Genomic DNA, 24,561 nt, shown 5'->3' on the forward strand with positions numbered 1-24,561 from the left:
TGACAATGTTAGGAATTAATTTATTGTTATGCATTGTTGCCAACATTGATGAAACCAGCGTCAGTTCTGCTGTCAACAGATAGCCTTATTCTGTCCTGACTGTGACTATTTTGTATATTTCTAATATGAAAACAACACTAAACATAATGTTAACCTGTAGCATTGAAGTTGTCACTGTTCATAAATTATTTCACAGAGATCTTAAATGATGATTGTTTATGAAGCACACACAGTTCTGTGCTTGCATGAAAATATTAAAGCAAACACCAAATATAACTGAGCTGTTTTTTTTCCCCCTCAAGGTGCTTTTTGTTTTTAAATTTCTTGCTCTTCAACCACAACGGTGCTCTGCAGTTCCCTCAACAGATGAAGGTAGGAGGAAGTTATTCTACTCTACGATTGTCTTGAAACAGCCCTGCTCATTGTTGGTTTGGTTGGTTCTCTTGGTTCGCTCAGTCCCAAAGCTTTAGAAATGGCTTCATAACCTTTTCCAGACTGATTGATTTCAATTGCTTTCTTTAATGTCTAGCTTTTTATGTTTTAGTCTACTTTTCTCTTGTCAGGCAGGCAATGAAAGTTTCTAAGGAAAGTGTCACACAATAAGCACAAAAACTGAATTTATTGCAGAAAATTAATATTTATCTGACTGATTTGATACAGACAAATGAGACAAATGTATACACCACAGTATTATCTAATGAGTTCATCCGGCAGCCATGTAAGCAATAGTCTTATCATATTATCAGAATGAGTTAAAAGTATCCATGTCCATGTAAATATACTTAGTGATGCAGGTCAGAGAAAAGAGATTCATATCCAAAATCAATCGCCTTTCACAAGATCCTCATCCACCAGTCAACTCCAAGCTCTTTTCTAACTTGAATATATTGTTTTTTTCTGTAGAGCTGAGGAGACAAATAACTGCAGCAATGTAGGCAAACTAAAGCAGAATAAAAACAAGGAAGCCTCCAAGAAGTGTTTCTGATAAAAAGGAACTTGTGTACAGTTTAAATGTAACAGCACACACATAGCTACATGTTTTGGAAAGTCGCAGACCTGTGACAGAAAATTATATTTCTCCCCAGGAAAAGCCGTACAAATATCCACGTCAGAAGAAAAGAATTATAACATTGTGTCGCTCTGATTACTTTAAAAACACTGAGATATGAACGAGGGAGATTGTGAGGAACATTTCATCATATAACTTCAGTTTAAATATTGCTCAGTGTTTAGCTAAGGTCATCAAAGTAGTTATCCGCGAAGCGAAGCATCTGATTGATGGCGCTGAGGATCAGGATGTCACTGTTCAAGTTCAACTCCGATTCTTCACTGTAGTTCTTCACTGCAACAAAACAGGACAGAGGCACGCCGAGCCGAGCACTGACCTTGTCCGCCTGGATCACAAAAGACAAAGTAGTAAATGGTTTTGTAACTAAAAACCAGGTCAGGTGTAGTTTTTCTCTGTTGAACCCTGAAATCCTCACCATGTCCTTGATGTAGATACTGGTATAAATGTTTCTCAGGTCCTGTTTCACCAAAGGGCAGGCTTCGTCTGCTTTAGTGAGCAGGACCAGCTGAGGAATCCCTGGAGACACAAAACAGAAAGGAAAAGAGCAAGAGTCATCAAATCAGAAAATAACAAATTCAAGCGCTGGATAACAGAGGTCATTGAGTTCAGGCAGCCTGCGGACTGGACCATGAATGAGGACGGGGGGGGGGGGGGGTATTCATGCTCTGTCACGTGGGACTTTCTCCTCCAGAGACCATCGGACGAGTTCAACCTGTCAAGTCTGTCACGCCTACAGGAGGAACACCTTTTAAATGACACATCACATCTACGAGATGATGCCTCTGAAGAAGACTGCAGGTGGCAATCGAAACCTGTCAGGTATTTAACATCTTACCTATTCCTATTGTGTTAATAAATAAAAACCCTTTTTTGGACCTCGTTGGCCTCGTTGCCCTTTCGTCCTGTTTTTCCACATCTCCTGAAATCTCATGATAGAACAACGTGCCCACGATATGGATCCAGTGGACACTTTCCATTTTGAGGCCGATGAAAGAAGGCAAGTCATTTCTTGTTGACAAGAACAAATGTTGGACTTCACACCTCAGTTCAGGCCTGAGTACCAGCCATTTTTGGGTACTTGCCTAGGCCTGAGGAACCGACAGGGAGACATGGCCCTGACAGCATGCTAGCCAGCAGCCAGATTAACCCCAGTGACTTGTTCCGACGCCCAGATTCACTCCGGCTCCTGTCTCCATTACGAGGGTAGCTTCAGCCCCTATTATGGCTCCTGCGCCGGCTCCAGTGTCGACTCCTGCCCCCGTGCCTGCTTCTGCCCTGCCGTCCTCTGGAGGGGCCCGCTCTGTCTTCCCGGCCTCCGTCCAGGTCGCCCTCCCTGGGCTTGGTTCGTTCTGCCCACCCTGTCCTGTTGGGCCTGTTTTAGTAATGTCTGGGAACCTTGGTTCTGTGGTTCTGAGTCCTTGTCTTTTATTTTTGAGTATGTTTCCTGTTTTATTTTGTTACGTTTCTTGGTTTCCTGTTCTGAAACTCCCCATGTTTTACTTTGATTGCTGATTGGTTTCTCCTTGTGTGCTCCGTCCTCATTAGTTTCACCTGTGTCTCGTCATCCCGCTGCCCCTGTGTGTGAATATATAGTCCTTCCTTCCCTTTGTCCCCAGTCGTTCTTGTCCTCATGATCCAGTCTCCCTGTATTTCAACTCTTGGCCATCTTTCTGTGTTCTTGTGTTGTGTTTTGGATTTCCTGCCTCCCACAGTGCCTTTTGTTTAATAAAAACCCTTTATTGGGACCCTGGCTTCATCACCCTTTGGTGAAAATCCATGAAAATGAAAACCATGAAAATCCATGAAAATCTCACGACACAAGTCATGTTTTCAGCATGAGGACAACTTACGTGTAACAACAGACAGCCTCACAAATGTAAACAAAAATGGAGGGAGGAGAGAGATGTGCATTTTATAACTGGAAATACCGCCACTATTTTGACTTTATGTGAGGGAGGGATAAATACATTTCCAGCATTAATCTCTGACCCCTTCAACACATCCCTTCATACTCTGTCATCCATCCCTTCAACTGTTCTCATCCGCCCCTCTCATCCATTCTCATCCCCTTCATCCCTTCTTATCCATCACTTGCATTAATGAACCTTGACCCATGACCCTATTTGCCAGTTCACTGCTTATAATTCCTTCAACCACTTATATTTGGTACTGACCACTGCTTTAAACACATCAACTCTGAGGACAAAATGTCCACTTGCTGCCTCAGATCTCCCACCCACCCAGGTTCCATCGTAGCAGATCATGCTTGATAAGTTCATACACACAGTACAGTATAGTGAATATCTTCCTTATTCATATTCATATTCATATTCATATTCATGAATAAGGGACTTCATCCTACTGACCCATTGAGTTGACCTTTTTGCGAATTGCCTCCAGCTTCTCCTCCAGCTTTTCAGGCATGATGGAGATCTTGCAGGTATCCAGTACGTAGACTACACAGTGGATCTTGTCCTTGAGCTCTGGAGACTTGATATAGCCATAGGCCTCTGAATGCAGCGCAGCAGAGGGGTTGAACTGAGTCAAACATTTGAGGAGAAAGGAATGAATTAACTCAAAGTTAAATGAACATGCAAAACATCCTTCTTGATTAAATACTGTACCTGATAACGGTCTGGCAGATGACCTTCAACAATACTGCTGATGTCATTTATATCAAGGCCTGCTCCTGTGCTTTCCTCCAGCCCCATGGTATCACATATTATGATTGGCAGACGTTTGCCGTCCCGCCCATCTTTCAGAGGATAGGCACGAAACTACCAGATACAAAGTGATGGAGTGACAGATTTTCATATTTTTCATTTCAAAATCACCATAAATACAAATCATTAGCTTGATGGCACCAACCTGTGTGGTGAGGCTGGTGGCAGAGCTGCCAGACATGGCCTGGCTGGTGACATGTCCTCTGAATACAGAGTTGACAGAGTTAAAGAAGCTGGACTTTCCAGCTCCAATTGGTCCAACGAGCAAAACTTTAACCTGGGACACGGAGCTGTCCGCGGGTTTGTAGGTTTTAATGCTCTCCATCAGCTCTGTCCTCTTCCTGTAGAAATGAGAAGATAAAGACCTTTTATCTTGTGAAAATGGTTTTGATTGTAACGGATTATAGTCAGCTAACATATGACATTAGTAGCTGTGCTCCTAGAAAAACATGACAAACTATTTTATTGTAACTATTCTGTTTTTTATTGTTATTGTTGTTATTATGACCTAAAATAATCAATGCATTGAATTAACTGAAGTTTGTTTTCTATTAGATCAAATAGTTTATAGTTAATGTATATTATAGAAAAGTAACGAATGTTAACGACGCTGCAGCATGGTGACTCTTACTCAGATTCCCAGATTATAGTCCTCCATGGTCTCTCAAGTTCAGTGGCATCTGTTGAAAAGCAAATATAATTTAATTAAACCAAAATGAATGAGGATATTAAAAACACATACAACCTGTCTGAGTTATCCTCATTATGAGTTCCCAGCTTTAAATTGTGCTCACATCAGCTGTGAAATAGACTGAGGGGCTTTAAAACCAAAGTAATTTAACTGTCCCACATTAAGTTCTAGTCACTCTCATTTTAATTCTCCAACTACCAATTCTACTCCTTCAACAGATGGTGTAAATATTTGCAGGCTGTGTGATGTGAACACAGCAATAATAACTCTAGTATTATCGCTGCTCACTATAGCGAACTTACCCTCCACCTGGTAGACTTCACACTCATTCAGGACGAGGTCATTTCCGTGCATTTCTGCAGCGTCAAAGTTGTAATACTTTCCTGGACTGCTATAAACTATAGGATTGTTTAGATTGGCTAGAGCCAATGCATCCCCAAAGTAAGGACCAGAGTTATTCATCATTCTCACTGCATATGAAGAGTTACTGACTGGATATTTGTGGAGATTTTCTCCTTTAAACGTGAAAAGAAAGGCCTTGTCATCTTGGACATACTGTCCAGACTGAGAAAAAGGTTGTTGGGTGTATCCTCCAAACACAAAGCCAGAGGTGTTATAGCCCACAGACACAGTGGGACAGCGGCTGTCACATCGTTGGTGGAAGGCTGCACTGGTGTATCCATGGACGCTGGCCTTGTACAGCAGCTGCAGTTTGACCCTTCCCAGCTGAGAGCAGATCGTTCTCTGCTTGTTCACTGTTAGTTGAGGGTTCATAGTGGACAGATGTTCTGTTCAGATGTTATGAGTCTAAAAAAAACAACAAAAATGCATTAAAAAAGTATTTAGACTAACTATATCAACTATGTTTCACCAGATGTTTATCTCATTACACAATTAATTAACATCAACAAATTAAACCCATAAATCATAAATAATGTCACAAACAGCATGAAAATCTGAATCACACCCAAACACTTAGTTACTTTATATAATATATTACAACTAACTTCCTGCAACCAGAGTATAAAAAGATTACCAGAGATTTCAGGAGAGATTGAATTTGATTTAATTTGCTACTTCATCTTTTTTGAATTTATATCCTACTTTCTTTTCTTGTGGGTTTCAGTTTCAGTCAGTTTCCAAGTTCAGATTAGAAAAAATGGATGCAGTGCAACTTACATTGACAGGGTTAAGCTGTCCATGTTAGGAAAATGCTGATTCAGGATTGCTACATGTTTGTTTGTATCAGTGGTTAGTGAAGCTAGGTTTAAATCCTGGTGAGAGTTTTTATACTAAAATTGGGATTTTGTTTTTCCATAGTACATTCTCAGCTAAAGCTACACAATTAAAGTTATTTATATCCTACCACTGGGTCACGGGGGTTGCTGGAGCCTATCCTAGCTGACACCCTGGACGTGTCACCAGTCCATTGGAGGGCCAACACACAGACAAACAACTATTCAATTTAGATCCTGGGCTGAAGGAGAGGAAAATATCCTCCTTGGACACCACCCATCAAATTACACCACCAGCCACCACTGGGTACCAGCCAGCCACTAGATCGCCAAGAAGTGCAGATGCAGTCCTTCAGCAGTTAGATCCACTGTGCAGAAATACAGATGTACAAACAGCTTGGAAGACAAACCAAGATCTGGGTGTCCAAGGGTTTCTTCAGCAAGAAATGGCCTCTTCCTGATCTGCATGTGCTGAATGACATCACAGGAGCCCCAACAGCAGTGGTCAAACCAAACTGGTGTCCAGTGTTCCATCCATACTGTACATGGTGGACTTTTAGATCATGGCTTAAGGTCGTACAAGGCTGCCAAGAAGTCCCTGATCAATGAGAGACAGGTCGCTGAGCCCAAGCACACAACAAACTGGACAGTCAGGAATTGGAAGAAGATTCTGTGGTCAGATGTGTCCAGTTTCCAGCTTCACCTTCCTCCTGCTGATGTGAGGATATGCAGAAGGCCAGGCCAAACATTGCCTCCAGCATGTACAGTACCTACTGTCAAAAATTGTGGAGGCAGTCACATGGTTTGGGGATGCATGAGTGCTGCTGGTGTTGGTAATCTCACTGTCTGTGATGGCACATTGAGCTCTGACAAATATTGTACCATTCCACCTAGCACACACGCCCTTCTGGATGAGCATTGTTCCGTCGAGGTTTGAACTGGGTGTTTCAACATGATAATGCCCCTTGCCACACATCCAGGGCCAGTTGGCACTTAATTGCAGGAGCACAGTATCCAGGTAGAGTGGACAGCTCAATCCCCGGACATGAGCCCGATTGACAATTTGATGTGGATTATCAAAATGTCTCTTTCAAAGTGGAGTAAAATAATTAAGAAGAATTGAATGTACTAATTCAAGAAGAATGGGACAAGATTAGCCCTCTCCGGGGTGAAAGGCTCGTGGGGAACATGGCAGCCAGGATTAGAGCTTTACTGTGTACTAATGGCAGGAGTACTAAATATTAATTTGATGATGTGATGGTTTATTTATTTTTTCTTCATTTTTGACCACATTCTCTGTACTTTGTTGACTTTGATACTGACAATGTTGCGAATTGACAGCCACACCTTTTGAAACACAAAAAAAGATTTTTCTCCAAATATTTCATGATAAAGTTTGGCACTGTGTAAAATTTTAAGGGTGTCCAAAAAATTCTAGAACAATTTTGTGACTACTATTTATTATTTCTGGTGGATTGAATCAGTGAACTGAGCAACATTTTACAGTACAACCACAGAATACTAAATTTTATGCACACACACAAGCAGTAAAATCTGAGTATTTGTGATCTTTTCATTCTTACCTTGTCGTATAGATGCTTGATAGCAGGTGAGCAGAGATCCAAGTAGTTACACTGAAGGCAGGTGAACGAATGAGGGCCACTCAATCTGCAGCCGTAAAAAAGATATAAAGTGCAAGCCTGACTTGATTGCTTTGTTCAGGATTTAAATTTGAAACACCTTCAGTGTGAATTCAGATGTAGTGAAAGAAATTGCTGACTAAAATAAAAGCACAGTAAAGGCTAAGAAACATATTTTTAATCAGGAGATTTTAAAACACTATTGAGTCACACAATAAGCAGAAAAATAAAGGATGCTGCTGACAATTTATTGCACAGCGTGAATACTTTGCTGAAGTGTTAAGAAAGGCAACTGGACTCAACAGTTGTTCAACAAACTGACATCACTGCTGCCTGAGGACATTCTGGAGGATGTTTGCACATTAACGGAAAGGGCCCAAACCTCACAACGCACAAAAGGTATGGAATGCCACAAACAAAAATGTACTTACAAACGCAACCCAAGAACCAACGCAAAACTGAGGAACTGACGTGGAGGAAAAAGGATGACTACATCACACAACTGGACACCCAAGAGAAGTAGGTCCAGAACCTGTGTGGCGGGGAGCTCAAAACCAGAGCAAATTCTAATAGTAGACCTCATCCCCGCCACAGAAACCGCCATAAATAACAAACTCACCAACACAGAAGCCCAACAACTAAGGCTAAGGCCTGACCCATCGTCAGGAGCATAAGCACGCTCACATAATATCACAAAGCATCTATCCTGTCTCCGTTGGTGGGCAACACTCCTCACTCCTTGAAAACTCTAGGGACTTTGTCAACAAAGTCAGGAACATCACACATGTTTTCTTCTGCGTCCAGAAGAAACCATTGTATCCTATGACGTAACCTCACTGTTCATGTGCATTCCCACCACAGAAGCCACAAAAGTAATAAGGGAAAGACTACCAAAGGATAACACCTGACCAGACCAAGTCTGAAAGTCAGGATCTGCAGTCAGGATTTGCTCAACCTGTACCCGACCTATATCCAATTTAACGGAGGATTCTACTGACAGAAACACGGCTGTATGATGCAGTCACCATCTCTACATGGAAGAGGTAGAGATCAGAGCCCTGAACTCCTTCGCAGAAACCACCCCCAGTTTGGTTTATTGCCCCGGCTAATGTGTCCACTGACAGTGTATGAGGTTCCACAAAGGTGGAGAAGCTTGAAAGGATGATTAATTTATCTATTAGGAAACGGCTCTGTATCTCACAATTCTTAAGCGGCGCAGTCTTGTATCGGGAAGGCTAACTGGAGCTCCTAGTAAATAGTCTAACAGAGGTGTTTAAGTGTGCTTAGGCTAGACTTAGACTTAGACAGACTTTAATGATCCACGAAGGAGTCACGAGATGACTCTTACTCAGTTGAATCATCCAGTGGTTAGGTAGGCAGCACCCATAGTTAAAACAGGGAGGAAATGGAATCCGAAAGACGCAGTGCAAGCAAGCACAGCCCTCAGGCATAGGGATATCATAGGTCATGTACAGCGAGTCTTTGGAGGTCTGGGGCTGTGTGCAGGAAAACCTCTGTGGAGCAAGGCATCAGTAGCAGAAAAGAGGAAGATGGTAGTGGAAGAAATTCATAGCAAGAGGAAGCAGTAGTATGTACTAAGGCAGTGTCGCAGGCTAAACAAAGACAGTGGGTGAACTAGGAGAGTGTAGGTTTCCATTAGCGGTCTTCCTCTTCTGGTAGATTTAAGTCTGAACAACTAAACCCATATTAGGTGTTGACCTGGCCTCCAAATTCACTGGATCCCAAATTGATTAAATATCTGTGGGATGATCCACAGAGGCCCCTCCACTCAACCCCTAGGACCCAACTGCTCACAACTGCTTTGGAGTCACAAGAGAAACTTACAGAGTAGGTTCTCATAATATCATGCTTGATTGGTCTACATGTGAATAATTAGCACATGGAGATCAATACAAGGCTAATCTGCCATCACAATGCACTTGAGGATATGCTGTCCTGCTGTCCCTAACAAGACTTGACCAGTCTAGACAGACATGGTTGGTTGGTCATGTCCTTGGGACTTCTCTTAGTGACACAGTCTATTGTCAAAAAAACAGGGATTAGACCATGTAACCCAACATTCATATTATTTTGGGGGTATGTTATGGTGACATAAACGAATTTTGAGAAAGTTTCTCATTTTGAAAAGTCATTTGACAAAGTTTCATTATGACTCACAGATCCCCTTTTCTCCAAGTTTCTTTTTCAGACTAACTGAAGAATGAGACACAATCAGAAATAAAACATTTCTTCCATATCACACTGATTTTAACACATATTTACTGTATATACATATAAATACATTTTCCAAATCTTATTTCATGTTTCTGGTGGATTAAGTCAATGACCAGAATATAACTAAATGACAACATAACACTGCACATAAATCACACAGAACAAACTACCCAAATATTACCGACAAAGTTAAAATATACAGCCCTTTAATATTGTCAGTCTTACCTCCTTCTTATCTGACAGCAGAGATCAGAGTAGTTACAGTCTGGGCAACCGTACAGATGTGTGCCAGTCAGTCCACAGTCAGCACTAATGAAAGTGATGAGAACAACATTTGCTTTCTATATTCAACATAGTCTTTCTCTTTCATTTGTTTGCCTACTTCAGTGCTTCCTCTTTAGTTTTGAACAACGACCCGTTATAGGGCACTCATTGAACTATTTGGAAATTTAAAATTTCCAGCGTTACTGTAGGGCACAAGAAGACATTTTTGCTTTTGTGAAAATTTCCTAAATGTCTTATGAGATGAAATGAAATGCGATGAAAATCAAGATTAATAAATTTATCTTGTATTATTCTGTTCCCTTAAGTGGTAAACAACATGTAAATATGTATTTAGACCATTGAACATAAGTTCTGATACAAGGCAGACACTTTGTCACATTGGACAACATTAGGACACGTCTTCTACTTAACAAAGCGTTACGCTCAGCGTTCATCCAGAGGTGGATCTTGAAAAACACATTAAACCCTTATTTGACCTGAAAATGTTGCCTTGATCTTTGCTGATTGTCTGTGTAAAAACCACATGCTGCTCAACTTTACTCAGAGGCATGGAGATGCAATTTAAAATGTGTACTTAGGTTACCATATATTGATTCTTACCCCATAAAGGGTTAAATGTGAACTCCCTCAAGCCATGCAAGTCTTTCTACATCCTCCTTTACTTTTAACAATGGTGGCTGTAACTTTTGCCAAAATTTTGCCAAAATTTTCACTGAAGACAAGTCATGCAAGTGTCTCACAATTCTTAAGCGGCGCAGTATTGTATGGGAAAGACTAACTGGCGCTCCCAGTAAATAGTCTAACAGAGGTGTTTAAGTGTGCTAAGGCTAAACTTAGACTTAGACAGACTTTAATGATCCATGAAGGAGTCACGAGATGACTCTTACTCAGTTGAATCATCCAGTGGTTAGGTAGGCAGCACCCATAGTTAAAACAGGGAGGAAATGGAATCCGAAAGACGCAGTGCAGCAAGCACAGCCCTCAGGCATAGGGATATCATAGGTCATGTACAGCAAGTCTGTGGAGGTCTGGGGGTGTGTGCAGGAAAACCTCTGTGGAGCAAGACATCAGTAGCAGAAAAGAGGAAGATGGTAGTGGAAGAAATTCATAGAAAGAGGAAGCAGTAGGATGTACTAAGGCAGTGTCGCAGGCTAAACAAAGACAGTGGGTGAACTAGGAGAGTGTAGGTTTCCATTAGCGGTCTTCCTCCTCTGGTAGATTTAAGTCTGAACAACTAAACCCATATTAGGTGTTGACCTGGCCTCCAAATTCACTGGATCCCAAATTGATTAAATATCTGTGGGATGATCCACAGAGGCCCCTCCACTCAACCCCTAGGACCCAACTGCTCACAACTGCTTTGGAGTCACAAGAGAAACTTACAGAGTAGGTTCTCATAATATCATGCTTGATTGGTCTACATGTGAATAATTAGCACATGGAGATCAATACAAGGCTAATCTGCCATCACAATGCACTTGAGGATATGCTGTCCTCATACAGAGTTGACAGAGTTAGGGAGGGTTCCTAACAAGACTTGACCAGTCTAGACAGACATGGTTGGTTGGTCATGTCCTTGGGACTTCTCTTAGTGACACAGTCTATTGTCAAAAAAACAGGGATTAGACCATGTAACCCAACATTCATATTATTTTGGGGGTATGTTATGGTGACATAAACGAATTTTGAGAAAGTTTCTCATTTTGAAAAGTCATTTGACAAAGTTTCATTATGACTCACAGATCCCCTTTTCTCCAAGTTTCTTTTTTCTTTTTGTTTAGCCTGTGACAGGCTAAACAAAGACAGTGGGTGAACTAGGAGAGTGTAGGTTTCCATTAGCGGTCTTCCTCTTCTTGTAGATTTAAGTCTGAACAACTAAACCCACATTAGGTGTTGACCTGGCCTCCAAATTCACTGGATCAGATAAATATCTGTGGGATGATCCACAGAGGCCCCTCCACTCAACCCCTAGGACCCAACTGCTCACAACTGCTTTGGAGGCACAAGAGAAACCTACAGAGTAGGCTCTCATAATATCATCCATGATTGGTCTACATGTGAATAATTAGCACATGGAGATCAATACAAGGCTAATCTGCCATCACAATGCACTTGAGGATATGCTGTCCTCGTACAGAGTTGACAGAGTTAGGGAGGGTTCCTAACAAGACTTGACCAGTCTAGACAGACATGGTTGGTTGGTCATGCCCTTGGGACTTCTCGGGAATTGGGAATTGAAAAGTCATTTCATTATGACTCACAAGATCCCCTTTTCTCCAAGTTTCTTTTTCAGACTAACTGAAGAATGAGACACAATCAGAAATCAAACATTTCTTCCATATCACACTGATTTTAACACATATTTACTGTATATACATTATACATACATTTTCCAAATCTTATTTCATGTTTCTGATGGATTAAGTCAGTGACCAGAATTTAACTAAAGGACAACATAACACTGCACATAAATCACACAGAACAAACTACCCAAATATTACCGACAAAGTTAAAATATACAGCCCTTTAATATTGTCAGTCTTACCTCCTTCTTATCTGACAGCAGAGATCAGAGTAGTTACCGTCTGGGCAACCGTAGAGATGTGTGCCAGTCAGTCCACAGTCAGCACTAATGAAAGTGATGAGAACAACATTTGCTTTCTATATTCAACATAGTCTTTCTCTTTCATTTGTTTGCCTACTTCACTGCTTCCTCTTTAGTTTGAGTTAACAACGTTGGCGCAAATATCAGGAAATTCAAAATTTCCAGCGCAGTATTGTTGTCAGTCACAAAAAGACTTTTTTGCTTTTGTGAAAATTTCCTAAATTTCTAATGAGATGAAATGAAATGAGATGATTCAAGATTAATGAATTTACCATGTATGGTTCTGTGCCCTTAAGTGGTAAACAACATGTAAAAACGCATTTAGACCATAGAACATAAGTGCTGATACAAGGCAGACACTTTATTACATTAGACTACATTAGGACACTTCTTCTATGTAATAAAGCAATTACGCTCAGCGTTCATGCAGAGGTTTTTGCTGATTGGCTGGGTGAAAACCACATGCTGCTCAACTTTACTCAGAGGCACAGAGATGCAATTTAAAATGCGTGCTGGGGTTACCATATATGATTTTTTGCCCCATAAAGCCCATAAAGGGTAAAATGTGAACTCCCTCAAGCCATGCAAGTCTTTATGCGCTACTAGAGTACCATAACCTACATGCATAGCTAAAGGGGGTTGCGAACCACTTATACTTGTGCGATTGTCAGTCTGGCTCAGAATGTAAAAACATTAGTTGGCGCTGTGTCTTTTTTGCCATTTGGGTTCATTTTTGTTTCTAGTTCCTGCTTCACTTTTAACAATGATGACTGAAACTTTGCCAAACTTTTGCTGAAATTTTCACTGAAGACAAGTCATGCAAATATTTGTATCTCCAAACCTCCTCAGTTAATCTTTCCTCAATGTATTCCTTCCGTATTGATCGAAACCCGTATCCAAACCTTACGAAATTTCAGGAAGATGGAGGAAACACTAAAGCGGAAACATGCAACAACCAAGTGGACCAATCACAGCTCTTGCATCGCATGCTTAGTTACGTTTCTGGGGAGACGCACATCAGTTAAGGGGCTAGGGTCTATGCTGTGGCCGTAGCTTCTGTGTCAATTTAACACATAAGTATAAACATATTACATCTATTAGCTTGACACACATAATCAGAATCAGAATCAGAATCAGAATTACTTTATTGATCCCAGGGGGAAATTACTTTTCGTTACAGTAGCAGCTCCTACTCAAAGTGTACCAGTGTTAAGAACAAAGAGCAATGTAGGTAATAAGAATAAGTTAGAGAATGTAAAAAATATAAGAAATATATATATATATATATAGACCTGTGTTCTGAGTTGCTCTATAATAACATTGAATATAGGGTATTGCACATCAGGAAAATTCTTTCCCCTAAATTGTTGCATATGGTGAGAATATATAAGAAATTATGTAAAGATATATGAAAATAAAGTGAACGTGTGATATTGCACATTATCAGTATAAATATGTTGGTAAATATGAGTTATGCACCCTCAGAGTGAGGAGTTGTACAGGTTGATGGCTAAAGGTGTGGTGCATCATGGTGCAATCAGTCTGGTCTGTCTGACACCAATGTCAGAGGTTCTAGCTTCACTCCCAATCTCAATCCTCTCTTAACTTTTTGTTATAATAAAAAAAAAAATGCACCTATGAGGGCACTGAATCAGATTCTTCAAATCAGCTGAGAAAACAATTTGAAATCACTGAGAACAATATGTCAGCAGGGCAGTGACAGAATTATACAGAAAAGTGGCTGAAATAAAGTTGCAGTAAATCCTATAAAACTTGTCCATAAAGTGACCTGTTCTGTGTTTTGTTCACCTTGAGTATTAAGTACAGTCTTCAGGCTGGATGTTAGAAATAAGCACAATAACTGACAATTTATTGCAGATGATGAATGTTTATCTGACTGGTGTGATACAGATTAATGAGTCGAATGTATGACATGTGAATTATCATCTATATTCAACTGTGTTAAACATGTATAATAAAAAGATGTTAGGCATAACAAACAGTCAAACAGAATCTTAACCATAAAGGACATTAATATGGACAATGAAGAAACTCACATTTTCAGTGTCTCACCTGCAATAGTACACTCAATCTTCTGGTATATTGTTTTGTTTATCATATAAAAAAGTAATATTCTGATTTATGGTTTGGGGCATGTATACACTTCAGTATAATCTAATGACTTCATCCAGCAGTCTAACAGTGAGACTTGGTCTTATGTTATAACCAGAATGAGTTTAAAAGTATCCATGTCCATGTAAACATACTAAGTGATGCAGGTCAGAGTCAAGAGATTCACATCTGAAGTCTCATCCACCAGTCAAGTCCCAGTTCTTTTCTGACTTGAATATATTGGTTTTTCAGAGCTGAGGAGACAAAGAGGGTGTCAAACTAGACTAAAGCAGAAAAAACAAGGAAAAAGTTCCTGACAATCCAGATTTATACAGTTTAAATACAACACCACATACATACTTGTTCTGAAAAGTCCCAGGCTTGTGCCAGCAAAGTTTACCAAAGCAATTCACTGCTCAACTCTTATTTAAAGTAAATATAATAGCTACATAATAATCTATGCCTGCCACAAGTCAATCTTCTTACAGTTCTCTCAAACAAGAAAAGCCATATGAATATTCACAAAAAAATATAACTGTTATGTTGTTCTAATTACTTTAAAAACACAACCACCAACATTCTGATATAAGCTGGATCATGAAGATATCATTATTTATATATTTATTTTTACACCTGCTGAACTAATTGTACTTAGCTACAAGACATTTGAGGAACATTTCATTATATCAATGAACACCATGTAGTGCTTGGTCTTTGGCTAAGGTCATCAAAGTAGTTATCAGCAAAGCGAAGCATCTGAATGATGGCATTGAGGAGCAGGATGTCACAGTTCAAGTTCAACTCCAATTCTTCATTGTAGTTCTTCACTGGAACGATACAGGACAGAGGCACACCGAGCCGAACACTGGCCTGCTCCGCCTAGATCACAAAAGACAAAGTAGTAAATATAACTAAAGACCAGATTTGTTCCTGTTGAACCCTGAAATTCTCACCGTCTCCTTCATGTAGGCGCTGGTGTAAATGTTTTTCAGGTCCTGTTTCACCAGAGGGCAGGCTTCATCTACTTTAGTGAGCACGACCAGTTGAGGAATCCCTGGAGACATCAGAACAGAAGGAACCCTTACAGACTTAGGTCAGTTTTTACAAACTGGACCACGTTTTGAGATCTCACTTTCGTATTACAACTCCAATAAACCTCTCCTGACCCATTGAGTTGATCTGTCTGCGGATGTTTTTCAACTTCTCCTCCAGCTTTGCAGGCATGATGGAGATCTTGCAGGCATCAATGATGTAGGCTACACAGTGGATCTTGTCCTTGAGCTCTGGAGGCTTGAAAATGCCACGGACCCCCGAATACTGAGCAGCAGAGGGGTTGAACTGAGTCACACATTTGAAGAGAAAGGAACAGTTATTTAACTAAAGTTAAATCAATGAGTCAAGCATGAAAATATTGTACATATACATATCTACAATACTGTACCTGATAACAGTCTGGCAGGTAACCTTTAACAATGCTGCCGACGTCATCTATATTAAGTCCCACTCCACTGCGTTCCTCCAGCCCCATGGTATCACAAAAGATTATTGGCAATGGTTTGCCTTCCCGTCCATCTTTCAGAGAGTAGGCACGAAACTGATGGATACAAAATGATGGAGTGACAGAATTTCATCATTTTCATTATAAAATCACCACAAAAAGAAATCATTAACATGATGGCACCAACCTGTGTGGTGAGGCTGGTGGTGGAGCTGCCAGTCATGGCCTGACTGGTGACATGTCCTCTGAATACAGAGTTGACAGAGTTAAAGAAGCTGGACTTTCCAGCTCCAACTGGTCCAACGAGCAAAACCCGAACCTGGGACACGGAGCTGTCTGTGGGTTGGTAGGTTTTAATGATCTCCATCAGCTCTATCCTCTTCCTGTAGAAACGAAGAGATAAAGACCTTTTATCTTGTTGAGATGGTTTTGATTGTAACAAAATTTTGATCATGGTCAGCTAACATATGATATTAGTAGTTGTGCTGCAAGGAAAATATAACAAACACTTTCACTGCATAATACCATCATAATCTAAAATACCCAGTATAATGTGTCAAGTCATACCACTTGACACAGTTGTCACACTGAAATGATTAAATAATGATATTGTGTAGTGTGGTGACTCAGTCTTACTCAGAATTCCAGATTATATTCCTCCAGGGATGCACAGTGGTATCTTCTGAAAAGCAAAACAATTTAAATTAATCAAAATATATAAGATTACAAAACCAATACAACCTAATTTATTGAGATGGCACACATCAACATTATCACTTCATCCACATGACTGTCGCCAAACTTCAGATGCACCACCCTGTTGCCTTGATGCTTATCCCTGGAGACTAAAACCACTTGATGTCAAGTGAGGGCAAGTAGGACTATTGACCTTCTTAATACATATTGACCTTATGTATTAACTGTCCCGTGGGAAGACAGAGTTGAAGAGGCGAATGAGCGCAACAGAGATACATTTGCAGTGTTGACATCGGAAGCGGAGCAGTGAGGCTGGAGTGCCCGTGTGTGCCCAGTGGAGGTCAGGGAGGAATGTTGTTTGAAGCATAGTTGCATGTCCTATCAATTCTTACTTACTGTTGGCGATTAGGCTAATTAGCTGGTGCTTTCTAGTGTTTTGTTTCCATGGCTAGGCTAATTGTATCTCGTTTCGGACATAGGCAGAAGGATGGGATGTCTGGTCTGAGTGTAGTTGCATTCCCATCATCTCTATTACCGACTACTGGTGTCTAGGCTAATTAGCTGGTGTTTTATTTCCGTGGCTAGGCTAATTGTATCTCGTTTCTGACATAGTTAGTAGCTGACCACTGGTCTGCTTGTTGGTTGTCCAGTTGGACCTGGCTTCTAAAGGAGTTTTGCCTTACATCCTTTGCACAAGAGATTGTAATATCTCGTCCTGTTTATTAATGAATATGCAAACATGAAGGATACATACAAGGTTACACCTTTATCACCACTAGGGAAATCAGACCACAAGTATATATTACCTTAGCCACCTAACGAGGGTCAATATGTGATGCAGTACTGTCACAAGCCTGTAGTACGCCATTGATGTTGTAGTTGTGAGTCGTCAGGGGTGACGAGGGGTGTGGCAATGACCTCACTGCATTCGTATCATGTGTCCACACAAATGAGAAAAAGAGACCACACATTCTCCATATTTGTCTTTTTCAGCCTGGACCTGGATTCAAAAATGTGTGGTTCCAGTCACCAAAAAAATCTAGATGATGGTCGGCCTAAACGTGCCAGAATTATGAGGTTTCATCCCAAAATCGTATTCGTGTAGACGTGGCCTAAGGATCAGCAAATAAGCCGACAAAGGCGGAGTGTCCCCACAATGACTCAGGGACTGTGTTTTTACCTGAGCCTACACCTTACATTCAAGATTATTTTTATTGTTTCTCATCCATGGTTTATCTGTTAGAAGGGGGGTTAAGTGAGGTTGTTAATTTAGGGAAGGGTGACAGTCCATTGATTAACTTTACAGCCTGAGGATATCGATGTTCTTGGATGTTCTCCCCCTGCAGTGGGAGACACAAGGAAATGCATAACCATAGGCCGGTTGCCCTGACATCCAGCATCATGTAGATCATGGAGTGTCTACTGCTCCATCACATCAGGCCTCAGATCTTTCACACTCTCATCCCATTACAGTTTGAATACAAAGACAATGTGAGGGTGGAGGGCGCCATCTTCTGCCTGCTCCATCGGACTTTCTTGGGAATGCTGCTGTGAGGATCATATTTTTGTAATTCTCCAGCACATTCAGCACCATACAGCCCCTACTGCTGAGAAAGGAGCTAACCACTTCAACTTTCTCACTGCAAGACCTCAGTATGTCAGTTTGGGGAACTGCATGTCCAGGACTATCGTCCGCAGCAGTGGAGTGCCACAGGGGACTGTGCTCTCTCCTGTCCTATTCACCCTTGGACTTCTAGCACAACAAAGTGAGTCCAGAAGTGTTCAGACAACACTGCAATTGTGGGGTGTATCAGGGATGGACAGGAACAGGAGTATGAGAATCTTGTGAACAACTTCGTTTCATGGTGCAAATCACCTTCCAAGGAGATTATAGTGGATTTACGGAGGTCCTGGGAGTGTGTACAGGTGGTTCAGACCTACAAGCTGGTCTAGAGTTGGAATACCAACTGGACTGGTTGGCTAACAAAGTCTCAGTATACAAAAAAGGTCTTAACCATTTCTATTTCCTCAGGAGGTTAAGGTTGTGTTCTGCCAGACTACAGTTGCCAGTGCCCTCTAAAGGAACCTTGAGGTTGGACAAACTGATACAGAGGGCAGGCTCTGTGGTAGTGGCAGAGCTGGAGTCCCTGACATTGGTGGCAGAGGCAAGGACCTTGAACAAACTCTGGTCCATCATGAACAATGCCCAACACCCTCTTCATCATGTTTCATTTTGCATGCATTTTGCAAACGGACTCAAGAAAGAAGGGAATGTATATGCACAGATTCAACAGTTACAACAATACAACTTAACTTTGATTTTAAGTATCTAAACACCAAAAACTGCTCCAAAGACTTTAGGGATAACAAATGAACTGTACCAGAAAACAGAACTGCCACTACAAATTACAGTGAACTTACCCTCCACCTGGTAGACTTCACACTCAGTCAGGTTCAGGTCATTTCCGTGCATTTCTGCAGCGTTGAAGTTGTAATATTTCCCTGGATTACTATAAACTTCAGGTTTGTTTGCAACGGCTAGAGCCAATGCTCCCCCAAAGAAAGGACCAGAGTTAGTCATCATTTTCACTGCATATGCAGGTTGAGTGACTGGATATTTGAGGAGTTTTTCACCACTGAACGTGAAAAGAAAGGCCTGGTCATCATGGACATACTGTCCAGACTGAGAAAAGGGTTGTTTGGTGTATCCTCCAAACACAAAGCCAGAGGCGTTATAGCCCACAGACACAGTGGGAGAGCGGTTGTCACATCGTTGGTGGAAGACTGCATTGGTGTATTCATGGACGCTGGCCTTGTACAGCAGCTGTAGTTTGACCTTTCCCAGCTGAGAGCAGATCGTTCTCTGCTGGTTCACTGTTAACCGAGGGTTTATAGTGGACATTTGTTCAGCTGAGCGTCTAAAGATCCTTTATCTTGGAATCTAAAAAACAACAACAAAAAAAAATAGAATAAGTTTTAAGAAGAGATTTAAAAACACAAACAGTGGAAGACGCCTGTTTAATGTGCAGAGGCAAATCATTCCACATTTTAGGGGCTGCCACAGCGCAAGCACAGTCCCCTGTAAGCTTGCACTTTTTGGCACACCCAGGAGCAGCTGATCAGCTGACCCGGGAGACTAGGTGGGTGAATATGGGTGCAGCAATTCAGAGAGGTAGGGAGGGGCAAGATCATTGAGAGATTTAAAAGCAAATAAAAGAATTTTAAAATGAATCTTAAAATCTATGGGCAACCAGTGAAATGAGGCTAAAATGGGGGAAATGTGGTCTTGTTTGCGTGTGCCAGTTAAAAGACGCGCAGCAGCGTTCTGTACCATCTGGAAACAGTTGATGGAAGACCCACTAACCCCCCAATGAAGTGCATTGCAGTAATCCAGGTGTGTGGTGACAAAGGCGTGGATTACTGTCTCAAAGTGTTGCCTCAAAAGAACTGACTTTATTTTGGCCAGCTGCCTCAGTTGGAAAAAGCTTGACTTCACAACAGTCTTGATCTGATTGTCAAATCTAAGATCAGAGTCCACCTTAACTTCCAGTTAGTGATGTTGGATTTAATGTACTGAGTCAAGGAACCCAGATCTAGACAGAGGGTCTCGGAGCTAAAAAACAATCACTTCTGTCTTCTTTTCGTTAAAATTTAAAAAATCCGGAGCTATCCGGGCCATTATGTCATCAAGACATTCAAGTAACGGACTAAGGGGCATATGGAGTGTCATCTGCATAACAATGAAATGAAATATCATGCTTCCTTAGTACGGAAACAAGCAGGAGCAGGTACAAAGAAAAGAGGAGAGGGCCTAGGACTGAGCCCTGCGGGACACCACATGACAGAGGAGCCGAGGAGGATACAGAGTCACCAAGGCTCACACAGAGAGTTCGATCTGCCAAGTACGACCTGAACCACTCCTTTGCCATTGATGCCCATCCACTGCTCCAAACATGAAATTAAGATGTCATGGTCTCCAGTGTCAAATGCAGCAGTTAGGTTAACCTTACAGCAAGGTTCCTTTTTGAAAGGAAGGGCATTTTGGAAGCAGGCCCATAATTAGCCAGAACTGCAGAATCTAGAAAAGTTTTTTTAAAAATTAGAGGTTGCACTATACTGCATGTTTAAAGTTTTTAGGGACTTCACCTGAGGACAAACTGCTGTTAATAACTGCAAGCATGGATGGACCACAGCAGGAGAAACCTCTTTTTATGTATAAAAAGATAAAATAAATGTGAAAGAGTCACAGACCCAGTCCTGCCAACCATGTGGACGTCACGACACGTACCACCTAGCTAACTCATGGAAATGATATTCCCTGATGTCTCTGGCTTCTTTAAGCTCAATCCAATCAAACAACTGAGGGGTGTACCACACAAACAAGTCTGATCTATGGAGGCCCCACTTTGCACGTCACAGGACTTAAGAGATTTGCTGCTAATCTTCATCTTGGTGCCATATACCACAGAACATCTTCAGGGGTCTGGTACAGTCCATGTCTCAATGGGTCAGGCCTGGCTACTCATTCTTCATTTTACTACTGTATCTAAAATAGTTTCTTTAAAATATTTCGTTCAAGTGGTCTTATAAAAGACTGATGAGGAGTTGGGAGTTTTATTAGGAACATCTATGAATGTTGCCCATCAGCAACTTGCATGACTAGGGTCTGTTAATAAACAGATGTAAAAAAAAAAAAAAAAGGAAAAAGTTCTGATCACAACAGTGAACATGAGTCCATTTGCTTTTGTTTCAGCTATTTATAATTATTATCATTATTATTATTATTATTATTATTATTATTATTTATTTTATTATTATTTTTTTTTACATATAACCTTTACAGTAGAGTATTTTGGGCTCAGCGACCGGATTGGAGGAAAAACTGATGACATTCAAGCACAACATGGAGACATACATGTTGTTTACATACAGGCAGACGTTTATGATCATATATACCACGTTAATAAACAGGTGAGTGAATTTAACTGATTCATCTGATCTGATTCATTGCAATCGTGTTGGTTTATTTTGATCACAAGGCACCTGAAGTCGATTCCTTTTGCTTGCTTTCGTGTTACTGTAAATCATTGTTACTGCAAGTCACATGCTTTTATGGCTAGATCTCGTCATGGAAGTGAACTTTGTTTAGTTGATTGAGCTGCATTTCACTTGTGTTTATTATGACTTCATACTTTATTATTAAATGAATGTCGTTCCCTTTTCACAAGCTAAGTTTTTTTTTCCATGATGACCTCATGAAGCTGGTTAAGCGAGTGAGAAGACTATTTAAAGTTGTTATCAAAGCAAACAATTTGTCTTCAATTTGTCTGTTAAGAAGATTTACCACACCTCGATCATGAATGTCAGCAGCAATTACTTCTGATTTAACGTTAAGCTGAGCCTCACCTACAAGTAAACTACACCAAGTATTTCTCCTACATTACTCTTAATTCAGCACATTTTAGAATAATTTTGTGTGTTACATAATCTCTGGTGGATTAAATCAGTGAACTGAGCAAGAGTTAAGGAAACAACATCACAATAATACACTAATAAAACTCTGAATACTAGTGGCTCAATTAAACTGTGCAGCCTTTTCATGTTTTCATTCGTACCTTACCTTATAGACAGTTGATGGCAGGTGTGCAGAGATCTGAGTAGTTACACTGTAGACAGGTGTGTAGATATGTGCCACTCAGGCTACAGCTGAGGAAAAAATGAAAGTGCAAGCCTTACGTCAGCGCTCATCATTTTCTCTTTTGTTTATGAAACAATGTGTATGAAATGTGTATGTGTTTATGTGTATGAAACTAAAACAAAACAAAAAACAAACAAACAAAAAATAAATAAATAAAAAAATAAAATACATCAATACAATTATATTAAAACCATCTGAGGTCTAACTGCGTCATTTAAACTTCATATGATCACGTCATAAACAAACACAGAAAAACCCATCCATACTATGGATCAACATGATGTCAAACTGAACTTAAATTAAACAGGCTCACATATTCTTCGCAACATTTAATTATTTTATTTCCTAACTGTTGTGACATTTTTCCATCAGCTATCATATAACAACAAAACATACTATAAAATAATAATATGAGATAATTGTGTAGAAAGTGAACACATTCATCTGAAATGGTCAAAGGTCTTTGCTTGAGTCAAATATATTTTATGGAACACTTCCTTTAGGCGGTCATCAGTTTCAGTTTCGATTTCTCAGAAAGTTTCAAAAATAAGTCTAACAGCGGCAAATGTCAAATTGTTTCCAAACGGCGCATTTCTGCCAATGCGAATAAAAAATATACGTGTGCAATCTGAATGTACAACTTGCTCGAAATAACAAGAAATTACGAAGTACCAATGCAATCACTTTGTCCCGGAAATAATCGAATTATGTTGAAATTCTGACTAAGTGTGAAAAAGTTACTTAAGGGCGTACGATTCCTCTGGTTTTAAACACTGGCGGAAATGGATTTTATCCGTCAGAGGAGAAAGAAAAAGCAGGTTTCGATTTCCAGGCAAACTAGGAAAGGATGAAACCACACCTAAATAAACGGAATATGTCTGTGAAGGTTCTCAGTCATCCAGATCATGGTAATCCAAAAGGCGTTGAATAAAGGCAACTGGAGAAAGATCAGTTGCCTTTTTTTAACGTCTTTTGGATAAATAAACTGAACGAAATCTGGAAGAGGGGCCTCTCGTTGTACCCGCAAGCGATGTTTTTAATTATTTAAACGTTTACACACACAAAAGTCAAATACCACTTTCTGACTTAATTAGGAAACAAATTTAGAGTTTTCATGTTTTCAGACCCACCTTACAGTCAGTTAAGGCCAGATGTGCAGAGCTCTGCAGACAGATGTGTGAGGGCCGAGGTCAGTACACAGTCTATTAATTCAAGTGGAAGTCCCTGACAATAACACAAGAACGGGCCCCTCACGGTTTGCAAAAAAAAAATGTGACGTTTTTTGAAGGGCGGGGCTTAACTGAATGCAACACATGGATGAGGAAAACGCATATTTCAGAGAATATAGTAACACACTCACTCCCCGACACCTTAAGTGTTATTTTAAAAAGCTGTCTCTAACTGATGGGACTATATTCACCTACCACTATACTCTCACTCATTGGATGGACGATTTCAGCAAAGGAGAACACAAAGGAGACAAAGTCAGGTCTGATCCGTCTTTATCAAGTGAAGCCTCTCCAACAAAGACATTACAAGAAGTAAGTGGAACAAGAATCCTTCAAATAATGACTAATGTAAGTGGTCAAGTCATCCATCCAGTGAGTGGATGATTTGACAGGACTGCCGACCATACAATGGGCAGACACGTGTACCTAACTGAGTAACCAAGCCTCTCCGACAAAGATATTACAATTAGTGGAACCACTGTGGAGGGTAACGTAGTAAATGCAACTTCTGCTTGGACACCCCTGAAACACACAACTACCATTGCGTTAGCTCACGGTTAGCATGAGCGTTAATATGTAACCAGAATCCCCTACATAAGGATTAAATTAACTTTCACTCACAAATTTAGTCTGACCCATAATGTTAGCAATCCTTAAATTGATGATGCTATATACATAAATATGACCTGATATGAAGTGTGCATGTTATTGATGATTGTCTCACTCCGGTCCTTTCTTTTAATCGCCAAAGCCAAACCAAAATTGTCTACGACTGGCGGTGGCTGGTACGTGATAACACTTCAAGTTAGTGTTTTTGATTTTTCAGTTTAGACAGCGAAAAATAC

The 24,561-nt window shown here is 40.5% G+C and overlaps 2 protein-coding genes across 2 annotated transcripts; both read right to left on the bottom strand.

Moving 5' to 3' along the window:
• Positions 1-600: 600 nt before the first annotated feature.
• LOC125008985 (interferon-induced protein 44-like) lies at positions 601-12,494 on the bottom strand. The gene is made up of 10 exons (XM_047586436.1): positions 12,424-12,494; positions 9,819-9,902; positions 7,302-7,386; positions 4,786-5,290; positions 4,424-4,472; positions 3,938-4,133; positions 3,694-3,846; positions 3,436-3,607; positions 1,485-1,585; positions 601-1,394 (listed from the first exon to the last, which is right to left on the bottom strand). The coding sequence occupies exons 4-10, from the start codon at positions 5,255-5,257 to the stop codon at positions 1,230-1,232; spliced, it is 1,308 nt and encodes a 435-aa protein (XP_047442392.1). The 5' UTR covers positions 5,258-5,290; positions 7,302-7,386; positions 9,819-9,902; positions 12,424-12,494; the 3' UTR covers positions 601-1,229.
• Positions 12,495-13,814: 1,320 nt separating this feature from the next.
• On the bottom strand, positions 13,815-23,716 carry LOC125008979 (interferon-induced protein 44-like). The gene is made up of 9 exons (XM_047586420.1): positions 23,618-23,716; positions 22,410-22,495; positions 19,211-19,730; positions 16,730-16,775; positions 16,281-16,476; positions 16,037-16,189; positions 15,762-15,933; positions 15,549-15,649; positions 13,815-15,474 (listed from the first exon to the last, which is right to left on the bottom strand). The coding sequence occupies exons 3-9, from the start codon at positions 19,689-19,691 to the stop codon at positions 15,277-15,279; spliced, it is 1,347 nt and encodes a 448-aa protein (XP_047442376.1). The 5' UTR covers positions 19,692-19,730; positions 22,410-22,495; positions 23,618-23,716; the 3' UTR covers positions 13,815-15,276.
• Between the last annotated feature and the right edge of the window lie 845 nt (positions 23,717-24,561).

This window comes from Mugil cephalus, chromosome 6 (assembly GCF_022458985.1).
Source record: "Mugil cephalus isolate CIBA_MC_2020 chromosome 6, CIBA_Mcephalus_1.1, whole genome shotgun sequence".
Lineage (NCBI taxonomy): Eukaryota > Metazoa > Chordata > Actinopteri > Mugiliformes > Mugilidae > Mugil > Mugil cephalus.

Excerpts from the sequence above, each read along its gene's own strand:
- LOC125008985 (XM_047586436.1), bottom strand. The coding sequence starts at position 5,257 with ATGAACCCTCAACTAACAGTGAACAAGCAGAGAACGATCTGCTCTCAG. Across the intron at positions 3,847-3,937 it reads CCACCAGCCTCACCACACAG|TTTCGTGCCTATCCTCTGAA; the intron begins GTTGGTGCCATC and ends TGTATCTGGTAG. Across the intron at positions 1,395-1,484 it reads GTATCTACATCAAGGACATG|GCGGACAAGGTCAGTGCTCG; the intron begins GTGAGGATTTCA and ends TTTGTGATCCAG.
- LOC125008979 (XM_047586420.1), bottom strand. The coding sequence starts at position 19,691 with ATGTCCACTATAAACCCTCGGTTAACAGTGAACCAGCAGAGAACGATC. Across the intron at positions 16,776-19,210 it reads TGAAGTCTACCAGGTGGAGG|AAGATACCACTGTGCATCCC; the intron begins GTAAGTTCACTG and ends TTTGCTTTTCAG. Across the intron at positions 16,477-16,729 it reads AATATAATCTGGAATTCTGA|GAAGAGGATAGAGCTGATGG; the intron begins GTAAGACTGAGT and ends TCGTTTCTACAG.